The 21,514-nt window shown below is 42.7% G+C and overlaps 1 protein-coding gene across 2 annotated transcripts in view; it reads right to left on the reverse strand.

The window, feature by feature from the left end:
- Positions 1-21,431, reverse strand: part of IFT122 (intraflagellar transport 122) — a 69,046-nt gene extending 47,615 nt beyond the window's left edge. For both annotated transcript variants that reach the window (XM_078074823.1, XM_036073602.2), the window contains exons 1-8: positions 21,272-21,431; positions 14,333-14,399; positions 12,764-12,848; positions 10,574-10,652; positions 8,345-8,421; positions 6,144-6,210; positions 4,829-4,975; positions 1,594-1,669 (exon numbers count right to left, since the gene is read on the reverse strand). In XM_078074823.1, coding sequence (XP_077930949.1) covers positions 1,594-1,669; positions 4,829-4,975; positions 6,144-6,210; positions 8,345-8,421; positions 10,574-10,652; positions 12,764-12,848; positions 14,333-14,399; positions 21,272-21,312 — 639 coding nt within the window. In that variant the 5' untranslated portion in view covers positions 21,313-21,431. The remainder of the gene's footprint in view (positions 1-1,593; positions 1,670-4,828; positions 4,976-6,143; positions 6,211-8,344; positions 8,422-10,573; positions 10,653-12,763; positions 12,849-14,332; positions 14,400-21,271) is intronic.
- Positions 21,432-21,514: the final 83 nt, after the last annotated feature.

Raw genomic sequence — 21,514 nt, forward strand, 5'->3', positions numbered from 1 at the left:
CTCAGCAGAGTGAGGTTGCTTATCATTCAAAAACTCTGGGCCACAGCATGAGCTCTAGTGCTACATACATGCAAGATATTGCCCATGGCCCTGACCACCAAGTCAGGTTCTTTTTTATTTTCACTATAGCAACAAGACTCCATTCCTTCCCAGTGTAATGTGGTTATTTGTTCCCAAGAACTTCCAATACCCATGCCCAGCGCCTTGTACACAATAGATATGCCAATAAATATTTGTTGAATAATGATATACACACATTAAGTGAATGAACAGATAGGCCAGGGCTAGATGCAAGATAATTAGAAGTGAGGGTTTGGGGAAATCAGCCAAGGCAAACTCAGAAGACACTTATCTTTTCTCTACTCAGCTACAAAAAAAAAAAAAAAAAAGAGAGAGACCAATGGTAAGATGAGGTAGAAAAGAAATGGCCTCAAAGCTGGGCTACACATAACTGAAACCCCTCCTTTCTAGCAGGACATGTTTTGAGGAATAAGGATATTGTTAAACAAAGGCTCCACTGAACAGGCTGTATTTCTCACCTGCTTGGCTGTGGTACTTGAGCCACCCGTACCACCTTCACTCTAATCCTTGGTGTCTCCAGCCTTACAGGTTTTCCTACCACCAGGTTCTATTTTAATCCACCCTCCACAGAAACAAGGAATTCTTCTGAAACAGGAATCTGATCAAGTCACTCCCTACCTAAATTGATGGCTCCTAAATACTTATAGTATATGAAGTTCAAATTCCTAATTCACATGACTCAGGTCTTTTAGAATCATGTCCCCATCTTCCTTTCTAGTTCCATTTTTGTCCACAATTCTTGGGATCCAGTCACTCTGAACAACCTGCTATTCCCTGAGTTGACATATATCTTCATTCTTCCCTGCCTTTGCAGATACTATTTCCTCTGCCTGAAACACTATTCTCAATTGTCCTCTGCCTAGCAAATTCCTGTTTATCTTGCTCAAAGGTCACCTCTACAAAATCTCCCATTTCCACCAAGCAGTGATGTTATCCTCCTTTGTGTCCCTGTAACAGTCTGTCTGTACGTCTCTTTAAGACACCACGTATCAAGCACTGGGGCTACTGGTTATCAACTGTGCCCCTACCAGCCTTAATGCAGAGGCATTAACAGCTCTGTCAGGAGCTCCTAGCACAGGTGAAATGCTGGCCTCCGTGGGTGCTCATTAATGCTTATAGAATGCATAAAGCAAATAAAGGAAGATAGAGTCATAACTAAGACCTAGGCTTTAGGGTCAAAACAATCTGGGTTTCAAGATCAGGTGCCACCCATTTGCTAGCAGTGTGGGACCTTAGGCATAATCTTTATTTCACTGCCCTGAGTCTTGCCTACTCATTTCTACAAAGTTGATAACCAATTGTACCTACTTCACAGGGTTTTGTAAGAATTAAATGAGATAAAGTATGTAATAACACTGAGCACAGTACCTGGTATTAAAGTAAATGCTCAATAAACAGGAGCTAACAATAATAAAGTATAATTACTAATAATATAATCTTTGAAAGTGAAAAAAGATTATAATAGGCATGACCAAGACTGTATTTCCACTGGGTTTGTATAGAGCTACATACCTGTTTTCCACTTAGCTGATAGAAGGAGAGTTTCTGTCCCCAGTCAGCTACAGCCAGGATATCATTATGTTCCTCTCTAATCAACAGAAGACAAAAGAGGTTATGTGGGGCCATGGCCTACTGATAACTGTAGCCCTAAGGGTTTAACAAACAACAGGAAAAAGAAAGTGCTGGCCAGGCTGTCAGATTGCCAAATGTTATACAGCAATACGGAGGCCAGAAGTTGTAATGTGGGCCAGCCCATCAATCAGTCCAGTGGGATGAGGCAAGGTGATCCTCCTGGGATCTGTTATTTCACTGAATGCCCTACTATGTGGCTCTGCCACAGTGAAGAGGCTAAACCCCTCATTTCAAGTCTTCCTGAGAGCAGTGCTAAGAAAGAGCAAGGTGATAGAGCCAAGACTGCTTTTTACTTATGTACTATAAAATGTGGGGAGATGGTGGAGAAGCAAGTTTATTGCCGTGGAAAGGCATGGGCTATCTGATTTTTTAATGGACAAAGGGGAAGCTGGCTTGCTCTTCCTGAAGGAAAATTAACACCTAAAGCTAAGTTCTCTCATAGTTGGGGTTCTCGCACAGGTGAAATGGTTTCTGACTGGATCTAATAAAATATAGTGGGCTCTCTGAAGACCAACAGTTGTCTTTGAAACTGAGTACCTATCAGTATCAGTGCCTTGGGACTAGGGCTGTAGGACCAGCACACAGAAGAAACCTCTTCAGCTGAGGCTGGAGATCAAGCTACTTGGGAATCTAGTTCAAGAGAGAGACATTCCCAGCCCTTGAGACCTGGTCTTACTCTACCTAATGTTGCCTCCTCTTTGTTTATTAATTCAAGCTTTTCAAGCCCAGGGCCTGCGGTCGGTCATCTGGAAGCACCATTAGATATGCAGGCAAGGCACGGTGCAGCCTCATCTGCAAAACCCAGCCATGGGTGGCAAACTGGCAAATATAGGCACTAATTCACAACTAAGGGAAAAAAGACAAAGATGGAGAGGGATGTTAACAGGAAGAGACCTGCAGGGGAACTCTGTATGATTTGCACTGAGGTCCAAACACAATCCAGGAACCCAGCCCATGGAGAGCCTTCTTACAGAAGCCACATACATGAGCTGGATTGGTGGTTTTCAATCTCCTTTTTCCCTTTGCTCTTTTTTATTCCTGGCAGTGGGACTCTTTACCAAAACGAAAATTCATGTCAAGCAATAAAAGGGGCTGTTCTGATTGAAGCAGAGACAGGGATCTGAGGCTCACCCTTTCCTCCTTTCCTTGTCCCCCACCTCCACCTCCTTCTAAGGAACCCCAGGTACCATAGAGCAGTTTGGAAAGTCCCAAGCTAGATCATTTTTGCCCAATCAGAACATCCTGGCTCCCTCAGTCTCCCCACTCCAGTCTGCCGATGTTTTCCTTATAGGTAAACTCGATAGAAAAAAAGAAAGTGCCTAGACAGCCAGGATTTGGGTGTGAGGATTGTGGGTAAGGCAAGGGCTTCCTCTCTGATATATGTCCTACCCAATGCAAGGTAAGGTAGAGGGGAATAAGCTAAGAAAGGTGTCCAGTAATAGAGGAAATGTTCCATGAACTATGGTGCATCTACACAGCATATCCTATGCAGGTATTAAAAATCATGTTTTTAAAAGGACCACTAATGTTACCAGAAAGAGTTCACTTTATGATGGTCAAGTGGAAGAAAAGAAGGTCAGATATGACTTAGTTAATCATATGAACACACTAAAAGACTGAGGGGAAATACATTAAAATGCTAACAATGGTTCCCTCATGGGATAGGGTTTTACAGAAAAGTTGGTTCTCCTTTAGATTTTTCAGTAGTTCCTAAGTTTCCCAAAGAACAATTTTATAACACAAGTTATAAAGGTGTGTTCCCCCTTGTTGGAGGAGCTTTCACCCACAATTCCCCCAACCCAACTTAGAATGGAGCTTCAGAGCAGTGTCTGCCCTGGCAGGTCAACGCTGGGGCCTGGATCCCTCCAAGGAGGGTTCTTGTTCCTCGGGACACACTCACGAGTTGTCGTCCCTGGGACTGTCGTCCTCTTCCTCTGGCTCTTCCTCCTCTGCCTCACTACCCTGACTACTGTACACTGCTGACTTCAGAATGGAAGGGATTTCCTGAAAATATCTGTTGACAACGACTTCCTCGGCATCCTCATTTTCTCTGTTCATCCAGAAACTCTCCCATCGGCTGTAGACAGTAAGTGGCTGTTCACAATCACATTGCCTAGAACTGCACTAAAGCTATAATTTCAAAACCTGTCAAGAAGCCCCTGAATCCTGCCCGGAAGAGGACAGTAACCAGGAATACTGGGCATCCTGCTTCTCATGAATTAAAAATGGTACCCTGAAGCCACAAGGTCATCTGTGGCCACAAAATCAAACAGCAGGAACTCTGGGGTAGGCTAATGGCCTTTGAAGGCATTAGACATGCATGGTGCAGCCCTGGGCTGGACACGCTTATTCAGGAAGAAGCATAAAAATCTGGTGTAAGAAAGGCAATGGAATCAAATAACCTTCTAAATCAAGTAGGTACCACCTGTAAAATGACATTGGGCTGGTAAACAATTAAGTCCTTTACCTTCAGAGGACTCTTTGGGGGATACCGGAAATTTAATATTAGATGATTATATAAAGAGCACCTAAAGCTATTAGTCTACCTTTAAAGTCACATGGGCAGAAGATGGAAAAAGTGTGTAAGGTTTGAGAAGGTAGATGCCAATCATTTGTGGAACTATAGGCTTTGGGGACATTTCTAGACTTAATTATTACTTTTTTGGCAAGGGCAGCAAAAAAAGGCTCATGAAATAGCTATTTATTATTCGGTGGGCACATGTTCTGCCCAGACTTGAGGGAAGAAATGAAAAAGGGAAAAGACCAAAATAAAGCCACAGCAAAGAGGTGAGCTATTAATTCATAAAGAAATGGGCTTTCTGTAGCATACATGCATGCATGCACACACACACACACACACACACACACACACACGTTAGGCTGGCCTACATAGTTCATCTGCTTTGCTAAAATCTCTGGGATTCATTCCAAAACTCAAGATGGGCTCTTAAAAAATTCCATCCAAATGGAATGGGTTCCAAAACAGATCAGTCAAATGGAGTGAGAAGGTTTTGAATGGATGGAGACCTTAGGAAGAGAGAAAGAACTCAGCCTGCAGAGAAAGCCCTTTTTCTTAATAGTATTTGTCCTAGAAGGAGGACAGCTATAAGATCACCTTGAAGGGTTCCAACAGATAGACCATATGGGGGAGAGGGAGCCCCCCGGCCGCTCGATTTTCACTTTCTCCTCGCCATTTTTATTCCGTATGCTGATGATCCCATTGAACATCCCGAGAGCCAGGTACTGACCATCATTTGTCCAGCTGTTCATACAACCAACAAAGGGCATGGGAAGAGGGAAAGGAACACAAAGAAGATAAAACTAATGAGGATGATGCCTTGGTTGAAATACAGTCTGATGAGGCAGCAACAGCAGTGCTCATCCTGGTCCTGATGTAAAAATCAGAGGACCAAACTTCAAACCCCATTTATTTCTAGGATCAACAGTGAGAGGGGCGCCTGGGTGGCTCAGTTGTTAAGCGTCTGCCTTCGGCTCAGGCCATGATCCCAGGGTCCTGGGATCGAGCCCCGCATTGGGCTCCCTGCTCTGCGGGAAGCCTGCTTCTCCCTCTCCCACTCCCCCTGCTTGTGTTCCCTCTCTCGCTGTCTCTCTCTGTCAAATAAATAAAATAAAAAATCTAAAAAAAAAAAAAAATCAACAGTGAGATGTGAAGACAGTAGCACCGTTTTCTGAGCTCCCACAGCTTTCTGTACATACCTCCATGACAGCCCTTAGCTTGTGCCCCCATCACTGGGCCAGCCTCCATTCCCCACTCACCATTTCAACCTCCTCCCACTTCAAGAATGCCTAAAAACAGAATCTGTGTCTTGGTGTATGCCTAGCCTCTTGAACAGGTAGGTGCTTAACAGATATTGAATGTAAGAAAGGCTACACTCAGAAGCTGCACAGCCAGAATAGCTACCATTTATAGAGTCTCTACTGTATATCAGGCACTGTGCTGCTTGTTTTATGCTCCTTAGTTTGTGTGCATTTCACAGCAGCCCTAACAAGTCAGTATTTTTATCCCCATTTGTCAAATGAGGAACCTCCTAAGGTCACAGAGCCTGTCAGTGACTAAATCTGGATTCAAATCCAGGTCTAGTATCAAAGCCTGTGCTTTCTCTAGCATACATGCTGCCTGGACAAGGACAGCCTGGAACCTCCAGAAAACCTCCACTGAGTGTAGCTTCTGGATGAGGAGGCCTGTTGCTAGATAACTGCAGGAAGGCAACTTGTCATTCTCTTTTGCTTGATGATCAAAGGCACGGGTCCTTCCCATCAAGGAGACCACAAAAGAAAAGAGAAAATACAGGGGCCCAAACCACCTAGGTCACACAAGACCTTTTCCACTGTGTGAACTAACTGGAGTTTGAGAGTCTGTTTGGGAGAAGGGAATGTAAAACCTACCTTCAGAGCTACCTTTAACTTACCTGCAGCAGGTGATCTTGCTACTGGATTTGTGCTTGGAGACAGACTTCTGTTCAGGAGACCACAAGCCTTCAACATAAAATAATATAAAAGAAGACAGATTGGATGGAATATTTCTCAGCAATAAAAAAGGAACAAACTATTGCTACACCTCTAGGGCTTTATGCTGAGTGAAAAAAGCCAATCTCAAAAAGTCATGTACTATATGATTCCATTTTATAACATTCTCAAAATGGCAAAATTCTATAAAGATGGAGAATAGCTTAATGGTTATCAGGTGCCAGGGGTTAGGGAATAACAGGAGGAGGATGGCGACAAAGGAGTGTCTTTGTGGCAATGGTAATCTACACAGGTGATGAAAGGGCAAAACTATATAAACACACTGTGCCAGGCCCCCTTTCCTGGTAGACTTCTCTACCATCTTTGCAACTGACAGAGAATCTATAATTATTTCAAAAGAAAAAGAAAAAAAAAAGGAGGATAGATTGGTGAATTTCTAACCAACTTTTCAGAGCTTTAACTCAAAAGAAATGGCAACTTGACAGTTCTTAACTATTACATTGCAACCAGAGCACAACTTAGCATTTGAAGTAATTAATGATGCTTCCTGAAAATCAGTTTCCTCTTCCAGGCCTCACCCACAGCACATGACCCTGCCCAGGTTATGCCTTGTCCAAGGCACACTGGCCACTTTTGGCTTACTCTCTCCCGCTAGTGGCTCATTGCCCTACAACAGGTGTATGTCTAGGCAACATGAGCAAATTCTACTCTTTGCCTGAGCCATGAAGTATGATCAAGAAGGTAAATCTAGGGCAATAATGTATTTACAAAGCCAAGTGCAACATCAAGCAAGCTATTTGTTTCCCCCTCCCCCTGGTCCAGAATGCCTCCCCCAAATGTTTCAACCTGTGCATATCTTATCTATGCTCCACTGAGCCTGTCTAGAGCCTCCAGTGGAGGAAACCTCTCCCTCCTGGGTCTCCCTTAGCACTGTTTGCCAGATCATGCTCTAGATGCAATCCCATGGCCTAGGTCCAAGCCCTGGTTCCACCACTTATCGGCTGGGCAACCTCAAGTGAGTCACCGAACCACTCTAAGCTCCATTTCTTTTTCATCAGTGGTGTGAGAATGAGAATGATACCTGACCTCAGGGGTGGTCATAGAGCTCAAATAGGAATTCATTTTAACTCTCAGCACAGTGCCTATCACATCTTAAACATTCAACAAATATTATTATTATTATTACTTGATGTTGTATTTTTACAAATTCTACCTCCCCACCTGCCCCAAACCACAAGCTCTTTGAGGACAGGGATTCTATTTTGTCTTCTTTTTTTTTTTTTTTGTAATTATTTTGTCTTTTTAATCACAAAAGTAAGCACACAGACCAGTGCCTCACATGGAGAAAATGCTAAAATTTTTAATGAATGACAGTCACTTTCCCTTTTATTTATACAATGTGCTTTCCATTATATTCTCTCTTTTGAACCTCAGAACTCTGTCAATGAGATGAACAGGGTAGGAACGTGTTCATCTGAGATAAGGACAGTGAAAACACTGAGAAGGGTTACATGGCCTCTCATTCCTCGATAATGCCTGTTCTGTTGTACTCAGCAAGGAAGAAAGAACGGATGAGCTGAAAACCAGAACTGACCTTGAATAGAGATAACCTAAAGGCCTTTGCTCGCTCCCTCCCACCTCGATGGCCATTTCACTGGCCTCTCCTCTGTGCCAGCACCATGCCAATGCCATAAATGGGGCCACAGTGAGCATCCAGCACCTCAGGAAGGACAGCTACAGCCAGTGAACAAGTATTGGTGACACGCTACACAAGAAGCACAGTTGAAAGTGAAGAATTTCACACACACATGGATGTTTGGGAACACAGAGGCGGCCATAATGACCTATTCCTGCCAGATGAGATCGGAAGGCTTCCCAGAGGCGGCAACACCAAGTTATGCCTGTGCTCTCCCACCCTTACCATCTCCCTCCCTGGGGCCCTTCCTGCTGTCTCCCAGATTGCTTACCAGACTTTGTTACCATTCACTCTCTTGGTTTCTACATAATTTAAAGAATAACTGCCAGCCTCCCCTCAGCCATTGAAGGGAGGGGAGTAGCATTAACTCTCTCAGGATGAAACAACCACATTTTTTGCCCAGATTTTCAGTAATTCCAGGACAAGACTTTGGGAATCAGAACTTACCAAAGTCACTGGAGGAACAAGATGCCAGTTGGTGGGTAACAGGGTTGTAGGAGACACACTGGATAGAATCATTGTGTCTAAGAAGTAAACAACTATAGATTATTATGCAGCAAACCACAAATGTTTCAGTGGCTACAACTGAAGGTTTTATGATGAGCCCACAGTCTCTCTGACTACACACCATAAGCTCTTATGCAAGTGACCAACAAAAAGCACAGGGATGAATTCTCCTGCCCTGGATTGCCCCTCACCCATCATTTTCATCTCTCAGACATTACCCACAAGACTGGCCTAGCTTAAATGCTACCTCCTCCAGGACGCTAGGTACCTCTGGCTTGTGAACTGATAAGATAATGAAGTAAAGCACCTAGCCTAGCACCAGGTACACGGGTGATGGCTGTTACTTATTGCTTTGTGGAGGCCTGGAAATACAGGATGGAGGTGCAATGAAGATATTACAGGCCAAGGGGCGCCTGGGTGGCTCAGTCGGTTAAGCATCTGCCTTCGGCTCAGGTCATGATCCCAGAGTCCTGGAATCGAGTTCCGCATTGGGCTCCCTGCTCAGCAGAGAGCCTGCTTCTCCCTCTCCCTCTGCTGCTCTCCCTGCTTGTGTGCGCTCTCTCTCTCTCTCCTGCTCTCCCTCTCTCAAATAAATAAATGAAATCTTTAAAAAAAAAAGATATTACAGGCCAAGATCTGGAAACGTGGCAAATCCTGAGACAACAATGAAAGATGAGTAAGTCACGCACCACACCTGGCCTCTCAGCATCTGTTTTATTTATTCCCTTCTGGGTAACACTTCACTTATAACCTCATTCATCGTTGATTCATTTATTCAGTCATTCAAAGTTGTTGATCTGTATACCCACGTTCATAACAGCAATCAAAATAACCAAGAATTGGAAGCAACTCAATGTCCATCGATGACGGATAAATGGAAAAACAAAATGTGCTATATACATACACTAGAATATAACTCAGCCATAAAAAGAAAGGGAATTCTGGGGCGCCTGGGTGTCTCAGTTGGTTAAGTGGCCGACTCTTGATTTCAGTTCAGGTCATGATCTCGGGGTCCTGGGACTGAGCCTCATGTTGGGCTCCATGCTCAGCAGGGAGTCTGCTTGAGTTCTTTCCCTCTGCGCCTCCCCCAACTCACTCGCTCACTCTCTCTCTCTAAAATAAATAAATAAATCTTAAAAAAAAAAAATGGAAGGGAATACAGAACATGCTATAATATGGATGAACCTAGAGGACATTATGCTAAGTGAAATAAATTAGTCACAAAAGGACAAATACTATATGATTCCACTTATATAAGGTACCTAGAGAAATCAAATTCATAGAGACAGAAAGTAAAATAGTGATTGCCAGGGGCTGAGGGCCCAGGGAATATTTGTTGTTTAATGGGTATGGAGTTTTAGTTTTGCAAGGTGAAAAGAGCTATGGACGTTTTGTACAACAACATGAATGTACTTAACACTACTGAACTGTACACTTAAAAGATGGTTATGATGATAAATTTATGTTATGTGTATTTTACCACAATAAAAAAGAAAAAAATCATTTGCTAAGTACTAATTATGGGCCAAGCATTGTACTAGGCACCAGGAATACAGGGGTAAGCAAAAACAGATGCAGTGTTTGCCTTCACGGAGTTTATAGGCTGATGGGAGATATCACTCAATCACCAGAATAACTGTAAAACTACAATTGTGAGAAACGCCAGGAAGAAGACCTGAGTCTAGAGGACCAGAAACAGCTTCACAGAAGAAGTAACATCTGAGCCTGAGATCTGCAGAACAAGTAGGGATTAACTCAGTGGAGGAACAGGGAAGAACATGAGCAGAGCCCTTACAGAGAGGAAGCCTGGAGCACAATGACCCCAGGTTTCTGTCTGTTGAAACTGGGTGGATGTGACGCCAATCCCTGAAATGGGGACATTAAAAGGGGACAGGTTTGGGTGGGGTGGAATCTGTGGTGTCAGATTAACTAAACTGAGCTATATGAAAACTCTTAGCTCAGTGCTGGCCAGGCGAGGCATGCTCAAGAAATGTTCATTCATGTATTCATTACCCAGCTTTCCTATATCTACCATATACTCCTACAACTTAACCTCAAGTTCAATTGCAGAGAAAAAAGTTCTTCCTAATATTATTTCCAAGGGGCTTTTGCTATAGTAACTCAGTAAGAATCAAACCAACAATACTGTACACCTAAATGGTTACTTACGTGTACTTCAGAATGCCTTCCAATTTTGAGGTCCAGATAATAACGCTTTTGTCAGCTGATCCAGAAGCAAAGCGTTTGCCTAAAAGTGTTTTAAAAAGAAAACTGTCACATTTATTGTAAACTAGCATTTCCCAAAGAGTATTTCTTAGAAAACTAGCTCTTTAAGGTAACTAATAAGTGTCAGCTGTTTCTCTACTTCTTTTTCTTATTAGTACTGGATGGCAGTCAGGAAGTTTGGGTTCAAATTTTGCTTTGTCTGGCACTGAGTAAACAACAATGTATTGAGGGCCTACCACATGCTAGGTATCATGTTCTGTGCTAAGGATTAGGTAGTGATTAAAGCACACATGATCCCTACCTTCACAGAGTTTAGTCTATTGGAAAAAGAAGGCGTTAAATGAAATTAACCCAACACAAATATAATGTGCTAAGAAGTGAGTCCTAGGAAAGAGAACAACTGGGGGACCTAATTTAGATAAGGGAAAGGATTCTCAGGAGGAGAACCTTCAGTTGAGACCTAAAGGATGAGCAAAGCTTAGCCAGGTGCAAAGAGAAGCTAAAGACCTATCCACAAGGACAGAAAAGATATGCAAAGGCCCTGAGGTAGTAAAAGCCTGGTATGTCTGAGGGGCTGAGAAGCACCAGCATGGAACACCAAGGGCCAAAGGGGATGTAGGTGGAGGATAGAGCTCTAGGAGCTTCAGGGTCATAGTCAAGATCTTGCTCTTTATCCCAAAGAAAAAGGCTTTAAGCAAGAGCAACAAATGAGATTTTCATTTCCACACTATTTGGGCTTTATGAAAGAATGGGACTAGAGAGAGGCAACATATAACAAGTAATTACTTCTTAATGACATTGTTGCAAGTTTACATGTTGCTTGGGATTTCACTGTACATCCACTCAGCCATTCTCCTAAGTGGCAACTTTCAATTTTTTCCTTTTTCCTCAACTCTCTGACACCTCCCTCCCCATCCTCACTCTGAGGTGATGTTGCTTCCTATTTCACCGAAAGAATGGAAGAGAATTTCCATTAGACTACTAATACCACATGCCTCTACCTGCCAGCCCTTGTGGCAACACCCTCTACCTTCCACCATGTCCCATCTAAGTCCTAGATCCCATCTCCTCTTGCCCACTCAGTGACTCTGGTCTGACAAGTCCTTCCCCTCTCTCCTACAGCATCAATGTTTCTCAAATTCAACATGTCCAAAACTGAACTCCTGATCTTCCACTGTAAGTATCTCTACCTGCAGCCTTTCCCATCTCAGTAGAAAGCAACTCCAATCTTTTCAGTAGCTCAGGTTAAAATCTTTGCAGTCACCCCTGCCTCCTTTCTTCACACCACACACACCATCTGTCAGGCAATCCTATTGCCTCCACCTTCAAACCATATCCAGAATCTGACCACTCCTTACTACTTCCTCTGCTCCCACTTCTCTCAGAGGTCTGAGCCACCATCAATAGTGTTATAAAACTTGCCTGGATGATGCTTCTTCACTGGTCTCCCTGCCCCAACCCTCGCCCCTTGCAGGCTGTTTCCAAAACATCAGCTAGAGGGATCCTTTTAAAATATAAATCAGATTAGATCTCTCCTCTGCTCAGAAGTCTTTAGTGGTTCCCTATTTTCACTAAGAATCTAAGTCAAAGTCCTTATGACAGCCAACATGATCTGGCCACCCCATCCATACCTGTTACCTCCCTACCCATATCCCCTACTGCTCCCCCTGATTCTCTCTGCCAAAGCCCCTGGAAGGCACACTCTCACCTGAGGGCCTTTGCAATGGCTTTTCCCTCTGCGAGGAGCTCTCTTCCCCTAGATGCCCACTATCAGAATCTCACTGCCTCCCACCCTCAAGTCTTTGCTCATCTGTCCCTGTCTCAATAAGCCCACCCTCACCACCCTACTCATTCCTGTACCCAATCCCCTGCCCCACCCAACGTTCTCAATTCCCCTTATGCTGCCCTACTTTCAGCATACTGTTTAATTTACTTAATTATCTCAAGCACCTAGAATACTGCCTGGCACATAGATGGCCCTCAATAAATATTTGTTGACTTGAATGATTGAATTGAAGCCCAAGAGACTTAACTATCTTCTGCAACTACAAGTTGTATTAAGGAGTGACTAAGGAGAAAAATGAGCAGCTATGACACTATTACAGAGAGTGTAAAATCAGAGCAGATTCTTACCATCCTTTGCATATGCCACACAGTACACAGTATCTTTGTGTCCCTTTAGGGGCTGAAGTAAGGTGCCATCAGAGGTGTCATAAACCTGGCAAAAAAGAGACAGAAGTACAGGGGCGCCTGGGTGGCTCAGCTGGTTGTGTTCGACTCTTGATTTTAGCTCAAGTCAAGATCTCAGGATTGTGAGATCAAGCCCCACCTACTACAGGCTTAAGATTCTCTCCTTCTCCCTCTGCGCCTCCCCCCATTAAAAAAAAAGAGAGAGAGAGAGAGACAAAAGTACAGATTATCCACATGACATCCATTAGTTAGAATTCCTGCAGGTCGCTGCTATTTTTGTTTATATAACAAAATATTTGTCAATATTCTAAATTTGTATCAAGTAAAAACTACACTGAGAAACCAGAAAGAACGTGAGAGAAGTGGACAAACCCAAAAAGTAGAGGTCCTAACTCTGTGAATTACATGTCCAGGAACATGCCATTAATCCTTGAGAAATAGAAGTTCACTCTGTGGAACTTCTCTACAAAGTTCACTAAATGTATGTGAATTTGGATATATAACCAATCAAGCTAGACCCTCCCAAATAAAGCTAGCACACACAAAGAGCCATCTACAACATGATTAAATTTTAGTACTAGCCCTGCCCCTAAAGGGATGTTTCATATCTGCTATCAAGAGTTTGAAAGTCAAAGACCTGAACTCTGGGTTTGCAAATCAAAGGACATATCATAAAAACTAGCTGTAATTTGGATTTAGGATATTTTGTAGCACTGTAACATATATAAATATGTGGACATTTAAAAAACACACTGAGTAATCAAGGCAAAACTCTCCAGAAATGGTTAGTGTTGGAGAAGATAACCTTTGAGAAAAAAGTAAAAGGATTTGCATTGTTTACCCTGGCGAGAAGTCTGCAGAACAATTTAACCAGGGTTTTAAGATTATGTAATTACCATACAGAGAATGGAGATTAGTCAGTCTGCATATCTCGAGACAACAGAGCAAGGGGAAGTGGACTTACGTAGGAGGAAGGAGAGATCATACAAAGGTTTTTAGGTCAAACATAGAGTTCTCTGAAAATTACTTTTATATATTGGGATAGGTTCCAGAGGGAGCTTATATTCTTTGAAAATATGAAAAAAGGACAGCATCCATATGGAATTATTTAGGCAGGCCAATGCCTAAAAGTTGGGGTCAGGCTATCTGGCTTCTCAGGGAGGGGGCCCCTTCAGTCTTGTTGCTTGAATTTTTCAGGAGGACAAAATGTGAACTGACACCAGTCCATTTTCAAAGGCATTTTGATTAATTGTTTTCAACTCTTTCATGGGTGTCTCAAAGTAAAAAGGGAAAGATTAATGACTCCAAAGGAGGTATTGTTCACAGGTTCCTATCTGATAGACAGTTTACTTACCTGTTTTAAATAGCCCATTTCCTTCCCTATTAAAAAGTAATGACTGGTTTTTCCGCCCTTGCCTTTTTTATCTTAAAAAAAGGGGGTCAGATTTCAGAGCATTTACAAGAGGGAGAGGGAAAAAAGCACTTAAAAAGGAAACTCAGACACAATCCTACCAGTAATCTGTTTCCTGCAGCCAAAATCAGTTGCGTTCCATCGGGCTTAAATGCGAGGTCATATATACTAAACAGGAGACAAGACAAGACGAAAGGACAATTAGGAATCAAAATGATGAGGTCTGCTAATGGCCAGGAAAGCAAACTTTATTTCCATTATGAAACACTGCTTGTGTATGAGGGAGAAAAATAATGGCTAAGAATTGCATTTGGTTGCAAATTCCATTCAACCACCACACCTTGGCAGCCCATTCAATCACAATTTACTCGGCAGTTAGCTTTACATCCCAATTTCTACTTGTCCAGAAGCCAGACGCCAGAGATGATTCAAAGGGTCAACAGTCAAAGGCACTAACTCTTCTATAAAGGCTAGACAAACTGAGGGCTACTAAATCCACATGTCTCTGACACTTGGACATTTGTTAAAATATCATTATTATTTCCAACCAATCAGATACTTAATGAATGCCTCTTAGGTGCTAGGCAGTTACAGATACAAAATGAGTAAATCACAGTCCCTCCCTGCCCTCAAGGAAATTACCATCCAGTTGGAAGATGTGACTCAGACACATTCACAAAGAACTACCACATGTCGTCAACTCTGAAGCATACATTTTTTCACATGTTAACATCTCTGAGGTGGGGATGTGTCTTATAACTGATGATGTGTCAGCTTAACTTGAAAGCATTTTTTGCTTTCTTAGTGGTATATAAAATAATGGTATTTTACAATCAGTGACCTCTTAGATTAGATGAAATACAGAACAATACTAAGTAAAGGTTTTAGGCAGAATTCAAAGGAGGAAGACGCAGTGTTCTGATTTGGAGAAAGGATGAGAAAAAGCTTCATGAAGAAAACAGTACGTGAAAAAAGTAGGGCTTTTGAGACATGCAGGAGGAGATCTGAAGGGGGCAGCATTTCAGGCAGAGAAAACAGAACAGGGGCGCCTGGGTGGCTCAGTCGTTAAGCTTCTGCCTTCAGCTCAGGTCATGATCCCAGGGTCCTGGGATTGAGCCCCATATAGGGCTCCCCGATCAGCGGGAAGCCTGCTTCTCCCTCTCTCACTCCCCTAACTTGTGTTCCTTCTCTCGCTGTGTCTCTCTGTCAAATAAATAATCTTTAAAAAAAGAAAACAGAACAAGCAAAGACATGAAGGTAGGGAATAGCAAATAATCTAAATAATCGAATTTGACTGAAACATTTGACTATGCACAAGGCAGTAGGGAGAGATCAGGCTAGAAAAAGAGACTAGAGCAATATTACAATGATTCTTGAATGCCCTAGGCAGAGGATTTCGTTAGTTCAGGTGACTCTAGTAAGAATGTGCTAGACAGCACTGCCAGGGCAGCCTATTGTAAAAGTTTAGCATGGGATAAATTTACCTGATACCTGTAGTAATCTAGAATTATAGACCCTGGGGAAGAGTACTTGGAGCGTGTTCCAGAGATACTCTTGCTGAGCTCTTCAAATTATTATTATTATTTTATTTCATCTTCACAATTCTGTGAAGTAAGAATTATTACTCAGTTTTGTAGTTGAGCACACCATAGCTCAGAGAGGTCAAGGATCTCACCCAACATCATACAACCAACAAATGGTAGAGCCAGAATTTCAATTCAGGTAAGACTCTGGAGTCTGTGCTATATTGCCTTCCACTCTCTTGAAGTATTGTCAAATATGACAAATCTCTGTTATCCTTAGTACTTGAACAGTAACAATGGCTAACATTTATTAAGCACATCTATTTACTGTGTGTGCTAAGTACAATTTAAATGCTTTACATGTATTAGCTAACTTAATCCTCATAACCCTATACCCGTTTAGCAGATGAGAAAAATTACGACCCAGAGAAGTTAAGTAACTTGCCTGAAAATAAACTGCTACTGAGTGGAGGTAGCACCAAAATTCAAACCCAGTCTGGCTCCAAAGCCCAAGCTCTAACCACTGTGATTTGTGGCCCTCATTTTCATTATTATTAGCATATGCCATAGTTGACAAAATAATTAGCAATAGTTTCCACACTTTATCAATATGAAAAAAAGAGGCATTACATGTAGAATTCAGAAAGTTTTTTATATAGGCTCTGTTGACCTCAGAAGCTTCCTTTAACAAAAATAATTCTTAAAATAATAACAATAATAACTCTTTGCATATATTCAACAGCTGGCTGATGGAGAAGCTGGACAAGGGTGGGCATCCCTCTTGATGGAAGCAAACACAGACACTGAGTTCTTCAGCTTCCTCCCTATTACATGGTAACAGATCTGGGCCTTATCGTTTCCTGCACTTTCTTTCTCTGAGCCTAGGGGAAAGTATACTTGGTGTGTACCACAACATGAGAAGCAGGGCAGTAAAGTGAAAATTAGAGAGACCTGGGTCCTGAAGAACTGATGTCCTGTTCGAGCACTCGTCCTCACCTACAAAGCAAGACTAGAGAGCTGCCCTCCCACCTCTGGGTGCATAGGCCACCTTGTGCAAGCACCTGACACCTGTGGGTTGCTATGATGAGGTACCAGATTTTGGAGAGAATCTGTACCTCTTTTTTATAGTCATCCTTGGTCATGTGGCTTCCTTTCTGCATTGTAGATAATCTAATCTCATTAAAGTGGTTCTTGTGGGGATCTTCTTCATAAGGATCATTTTGGGTTGCATTCTCAGAAAACCATTTGAGTGTCTGATTTGGGCCAAGCCTTAAACTGTCTTACTCTCAGATGTGAAAATTTTCTCTAAATGTCTTGAAATTTGCCTTCCTAAAACATAATGTTCAATTTACCCCAATCTAAACTCTTAGTGCACTTAGGATCTGTATAATTCATTGTAGCTCTGAATTATATTACCTTCTATATTTCACTCTTGTTTCAAATACTATCTTAATTATAGTCATGTATGCATTAAGGGCAAGGACCCTATTTTAGACATTTGTGGGCCCACCATGCATGGCATTGTCCTAGACACAAAATGAATATAATCGACAAACTATTTTATCTTGAACCCCTCAGACTTTAATTACATCATGAGACTATGAGACGGAATAAAGGAAACCTCATTTAAAATGGAGTCCAGAGGCCAGAAGGGGGAGCTCTCATGGTGTACTACTTGTTGGCAGCCCCCTGAAGAACCAACAGGAAGAAGCCTATACCTTACCCTAGATAAAGGAAGATTTTTCTCCTTGCCCAGCAACAGCCCAGCCAATGAGAGACTGTCACAACTCAACCAACGAAAAGCCACTGCACTCTGAACTCCCAGTTTACTCCAATGAACTTTTTGTTTATAATGGCTCCTCCCAACTTCCTTACCCCTTTCCTCTACAAAAGAGTGTTCCTCTCCTTTGTTTCTGGAACTTGCCTGTGTTTCACCGTAGCTTTCTTCTCCTGAATTGTAATTCCTCTCCTATTCCTGAATAAACCCACTTTGCTGGTAAAATAACTGGCTGTTTTATTTTCAAGATTGAAAGGTCACAGAAACTCAGAATTGGGAGACCCTAAAATTTGTCAGGTAGTCCAGTTCCCCCACACAGCAAGAATTCCCTGTAGATGGCCATCCAACCTCTAAACACTCCCAGGATTGGAGAGCTCACCAGTCTGCAGGCAGTTTATTGTACTAGAGGATGGCTTTCTCTCCCCATCATCTTATCTTCCCCTTTTAAGAGAAAGATACACTGTCAAATTCCACTGCAGAAAGACAGAGGGCAAATCCTGCAAATTGTCCTCTGCCAAACTTGTGCCCACCCCACTGTAAATTGAATTCCCAAGGTGCCTCTCCAAATTCTGCAAAATCTGGCCCAGCCCCAGTTACTTGCTTTGAATCTTAGGCAAATTATGTCACCTTGCTACTTCTCAGTTTCTTCATCTGTAAATGGGGTAACAATTCCAACCTCACAGGTTGTTGTGGAGATTAAATAAAATAATGCACGTAAACACTGTCTGGCCTATAGTAAGTACTCAGTAAATACTAGCTGGTGTAATTGGAGGGTAATAGCGGATGCTGTCCTGACTGGAATAAGGCAGGCTAGCCAAATAAGGCATCGTGGTTGAGATAAACCTAGAACAGTGCTTTTAAGGAAGAAAGGAGGGAGTTCAGGGACACCTGGGTGGCTCAGTCATGATCCCAAAGTCCTGGAATCAAGTCCTGCATCAGGCTCCTTGCTCAGCGGTGAGTCTGCTTCTCCCTTGGCCTGCTGCTCCCCCTGCTTGTGCTCTCTCTCTCTGACAAATAAATAAATAAAATCTTTTTAAAAAATAAAGAAAGGAGGGAGTTTGAAGAAGAATAAGAGAGCATTTGGGAAGGAGTTTTGGATAGGAAAATGGAGTTTTCAGCTGAAGTGGAAAGCATAAATTTAAATGTTAGCAAGCAGAGGGTGAGGGGGGAGGATAAGCAGGACCACCTAGTTAAGTGCACAATCTGATGTGGAAGGGAACTGGAAGTCAATCTAGGGTTATGGGAAGTAGAATAATGGATCACAGCAGCAGGACTCAAAAAAGAGAAATCCTGCTACCATGTGAAGTTTAGACTGGAAGTCAAAAAGCAGACCAGGAGACAGTGGCTGGTTCAGTTGTGGAGGACTAATCTTAGACATCTGAGATCTCTTAGTTCCACTATCTATTTTCTTAATAGTTTTTGTTTTATCTTATTCTGGGCTTCCAGCTGGCATATGTACCTGCCATCAGGATTGCTGGTCTGTAGAATCCCTATAGTCCCTAATCTAGTAAGTTGTTTCAAATCTATAATGGGCCCAAACCCAAATAATCAATCTAAACTCATCATTCATTCACTCACTTATTCTTTTATTCACTAATACATCTATCCATCAAATAATCACACCAACCACTGATTTGTCTAGGTTCTGGAATATGCCTTAGAAATGAAGAAGAAGTAGCCATTGCTTTTAAGGGGTTTATAGTCTTCTGGGATAAACAGATGCGCAAATAACTCTTTAAACTAGACAGATTCTAAGTACCACAAGAGAGGAACGAACAAAATTCTATGCCAGGGGTTGAAAACTGGGAGCAAATCAGGCAGTATCTGGCCAGCAAATGTTTTGTTTGGCCCACATGGTGTTTTATTTCAGTTTTAGATTAGTTGCCAACACTTAAAAATTAGGGCATTTCACATAAAAACCCAAACTCATAGCTTCTGGTAAAAACAGGAAGATCTGAGCACACTAGGCCAAATTGCTGTAGGGTGGTAATTGGCAGGAGCTGAGCAACAGCTGCCCTTTTTAGGCAGAGCATGAGCTCTCTCGTTTGCCACACTCCTTGCCACTCCCTTTTACTCTCTGACATGAAAGTCAAAGGTGCTAGTTATCAGCAGCTTGTGGTGGGTACTTTCATAATAGAGTTAAGAAAAAAGTAAAAAGAATTCTTTAATTTATTTTTTAATTATTATTTTTAAGGAGACTCCATGCTGGGCATGGGGCCTGAACGTGGGGCTTGAACTCAGGACCCTGAGACTGAGAACTGAGCTGAAATCAAGAGTCGGGCATTTAACCAACTGAGCCACCCAGGTGCCCAAAAAGAATTTTTTTTAAACTCAAATTTCTATTAAAAGTAGAAGTGACAGATAAACTGGTAGGGCTATATGTTTCAAGAAAAGTGGGGTGCAGAATAGCATACTACTCCTAGGAAAGACAATTCCTTGAGTTTAAGATGCAAATAAACATCTCCCATTATATTGCCTGCCTGACTCCTGCAGGCATTTGGGTTTGCAACCTCTGTAACATGAGGAAAAATTAATGTAGTAGCTAACAGTATTGGCTTTGGAGTGAGGAAAAAAGCTGGCTCCACCACTTACTTGCTGTGTGACCTTGGCAAATTAGTTACCCTCTTTGTGCTTCAGTTTCCTTTTAAGTAAAAGAGAGGTAATTACAGTAACTAGCTCAGAGGGCTGCTGTGAAATGACAATGAGATAAAAGACATGAAGTTCTTAGCCAGGGCCTGGTGTGTAGAAAGCATTAGCTATTACTAGTGCAGACTACAGAAGAGGGAGAAACCATATCCGAAGGGAACATTACAGAATGTTTATAATTTCAATGTAAGGAGATGAGGAAAGAAGGCATGCTTTCTGACACAGACAAGAGAGGGAATGTTAAAGGTCCTATTCCACTGGCCAAAACAGAGTCTGCACCAGGAAGCTGAAAAGATCAGCTTGCAAGATTTTTAAGGTCAGGCTGAGGGGAACTATCCAATAAGTCAGTATTTCCCCAGATGTTTCATTGTATGATGGATTTAGCTGGTAAAAATGGAATACGACATTAACATCGACTCGTAAGGCGAGAAAATCATTCTCTCTTGATTCTCTTTCAAACCTTCTAATTAAGGATAGGAGAAAAGTCTTGCTCTGATGCTATTCACCTCAAACACCTCTTGGACCACACTTTCTAAATATCCAGTTCTTCAGGACAGTAGACAAGAGGCTTAAAAGCTTCCTAGGAACAGTATCTAGCTACAACTTAACACCGTTTTGTTTCTCCCAACTTTGAGTTTCGCATTTATCCCACAGCAAGTGATACTGACGTTCAAATATGGAGCAATAAAGTTTCCTTGTAAAATCATAAAGTGTAAAATCATATTTGAGTGAAAATCAGTGAGACAATTCAGAGAAAAACGCCAAGTTTATGTGCATGTGGCAAAAATTGTGACGTTTTTGACAAACACTGTCGTGGGTAGTAAGATGAAGCCACGACGGATTCTGTGTCAAATCGCCTCGACAGGCCACTACCTCATCCGTGGTAAACCCCCTAGCTCCCTCTCCAGGCCTCAGTTTCTCCATCCGCAAAAGGGTGGGAGGGCGACCCTGCAGTTGCTCAGACCTAGTGTTCAGGTCCTCAGCCCGGGCCGCAGGCCCGTTGCCCCTGGCAACCACGGGGGTTTCCGCCAAGGTTCCCGCCATCCCCGCCAGCGCTCGGCCTCCCGCTCCTCCCGGACTGCCCGGCTCCTCACCACTGCTCGGCTTTATCTCTCCACGTCAACACGGCCCTCATCGCGGCTTCCCTCACGCCTCAGGCCCCTCCTCCCGCCTCAGCAACAGGCCCCACTCTGCCAGCCACTTTGGTTACCTGCGCTACCCCTGGCAACACACATGCGCAGTGAGCCTCGTGCGCGCGGCCAAATTCCGAGTGCGCAGGCCTCAAAGGCAGGGCTAGGAAAGGAGCAAAAGCGAAGATGGAACGAAGCCTAGGAGTC

The sequence above is a fragment of the Halichoerus grypus genome, chromosome 1 (genome assembly GCF_964656455.1).
Source record: "Halichoerus grypus chromosome 1, mHalGry1.hap1.1, whole genome shotgun sequence".
Classification (NCBI taxonomy): Eukaryota; Metazoa; Chordata; class Mammalia; order Carnivora; family Phocidae; genus Halichoerus; species Halichoerus grypus.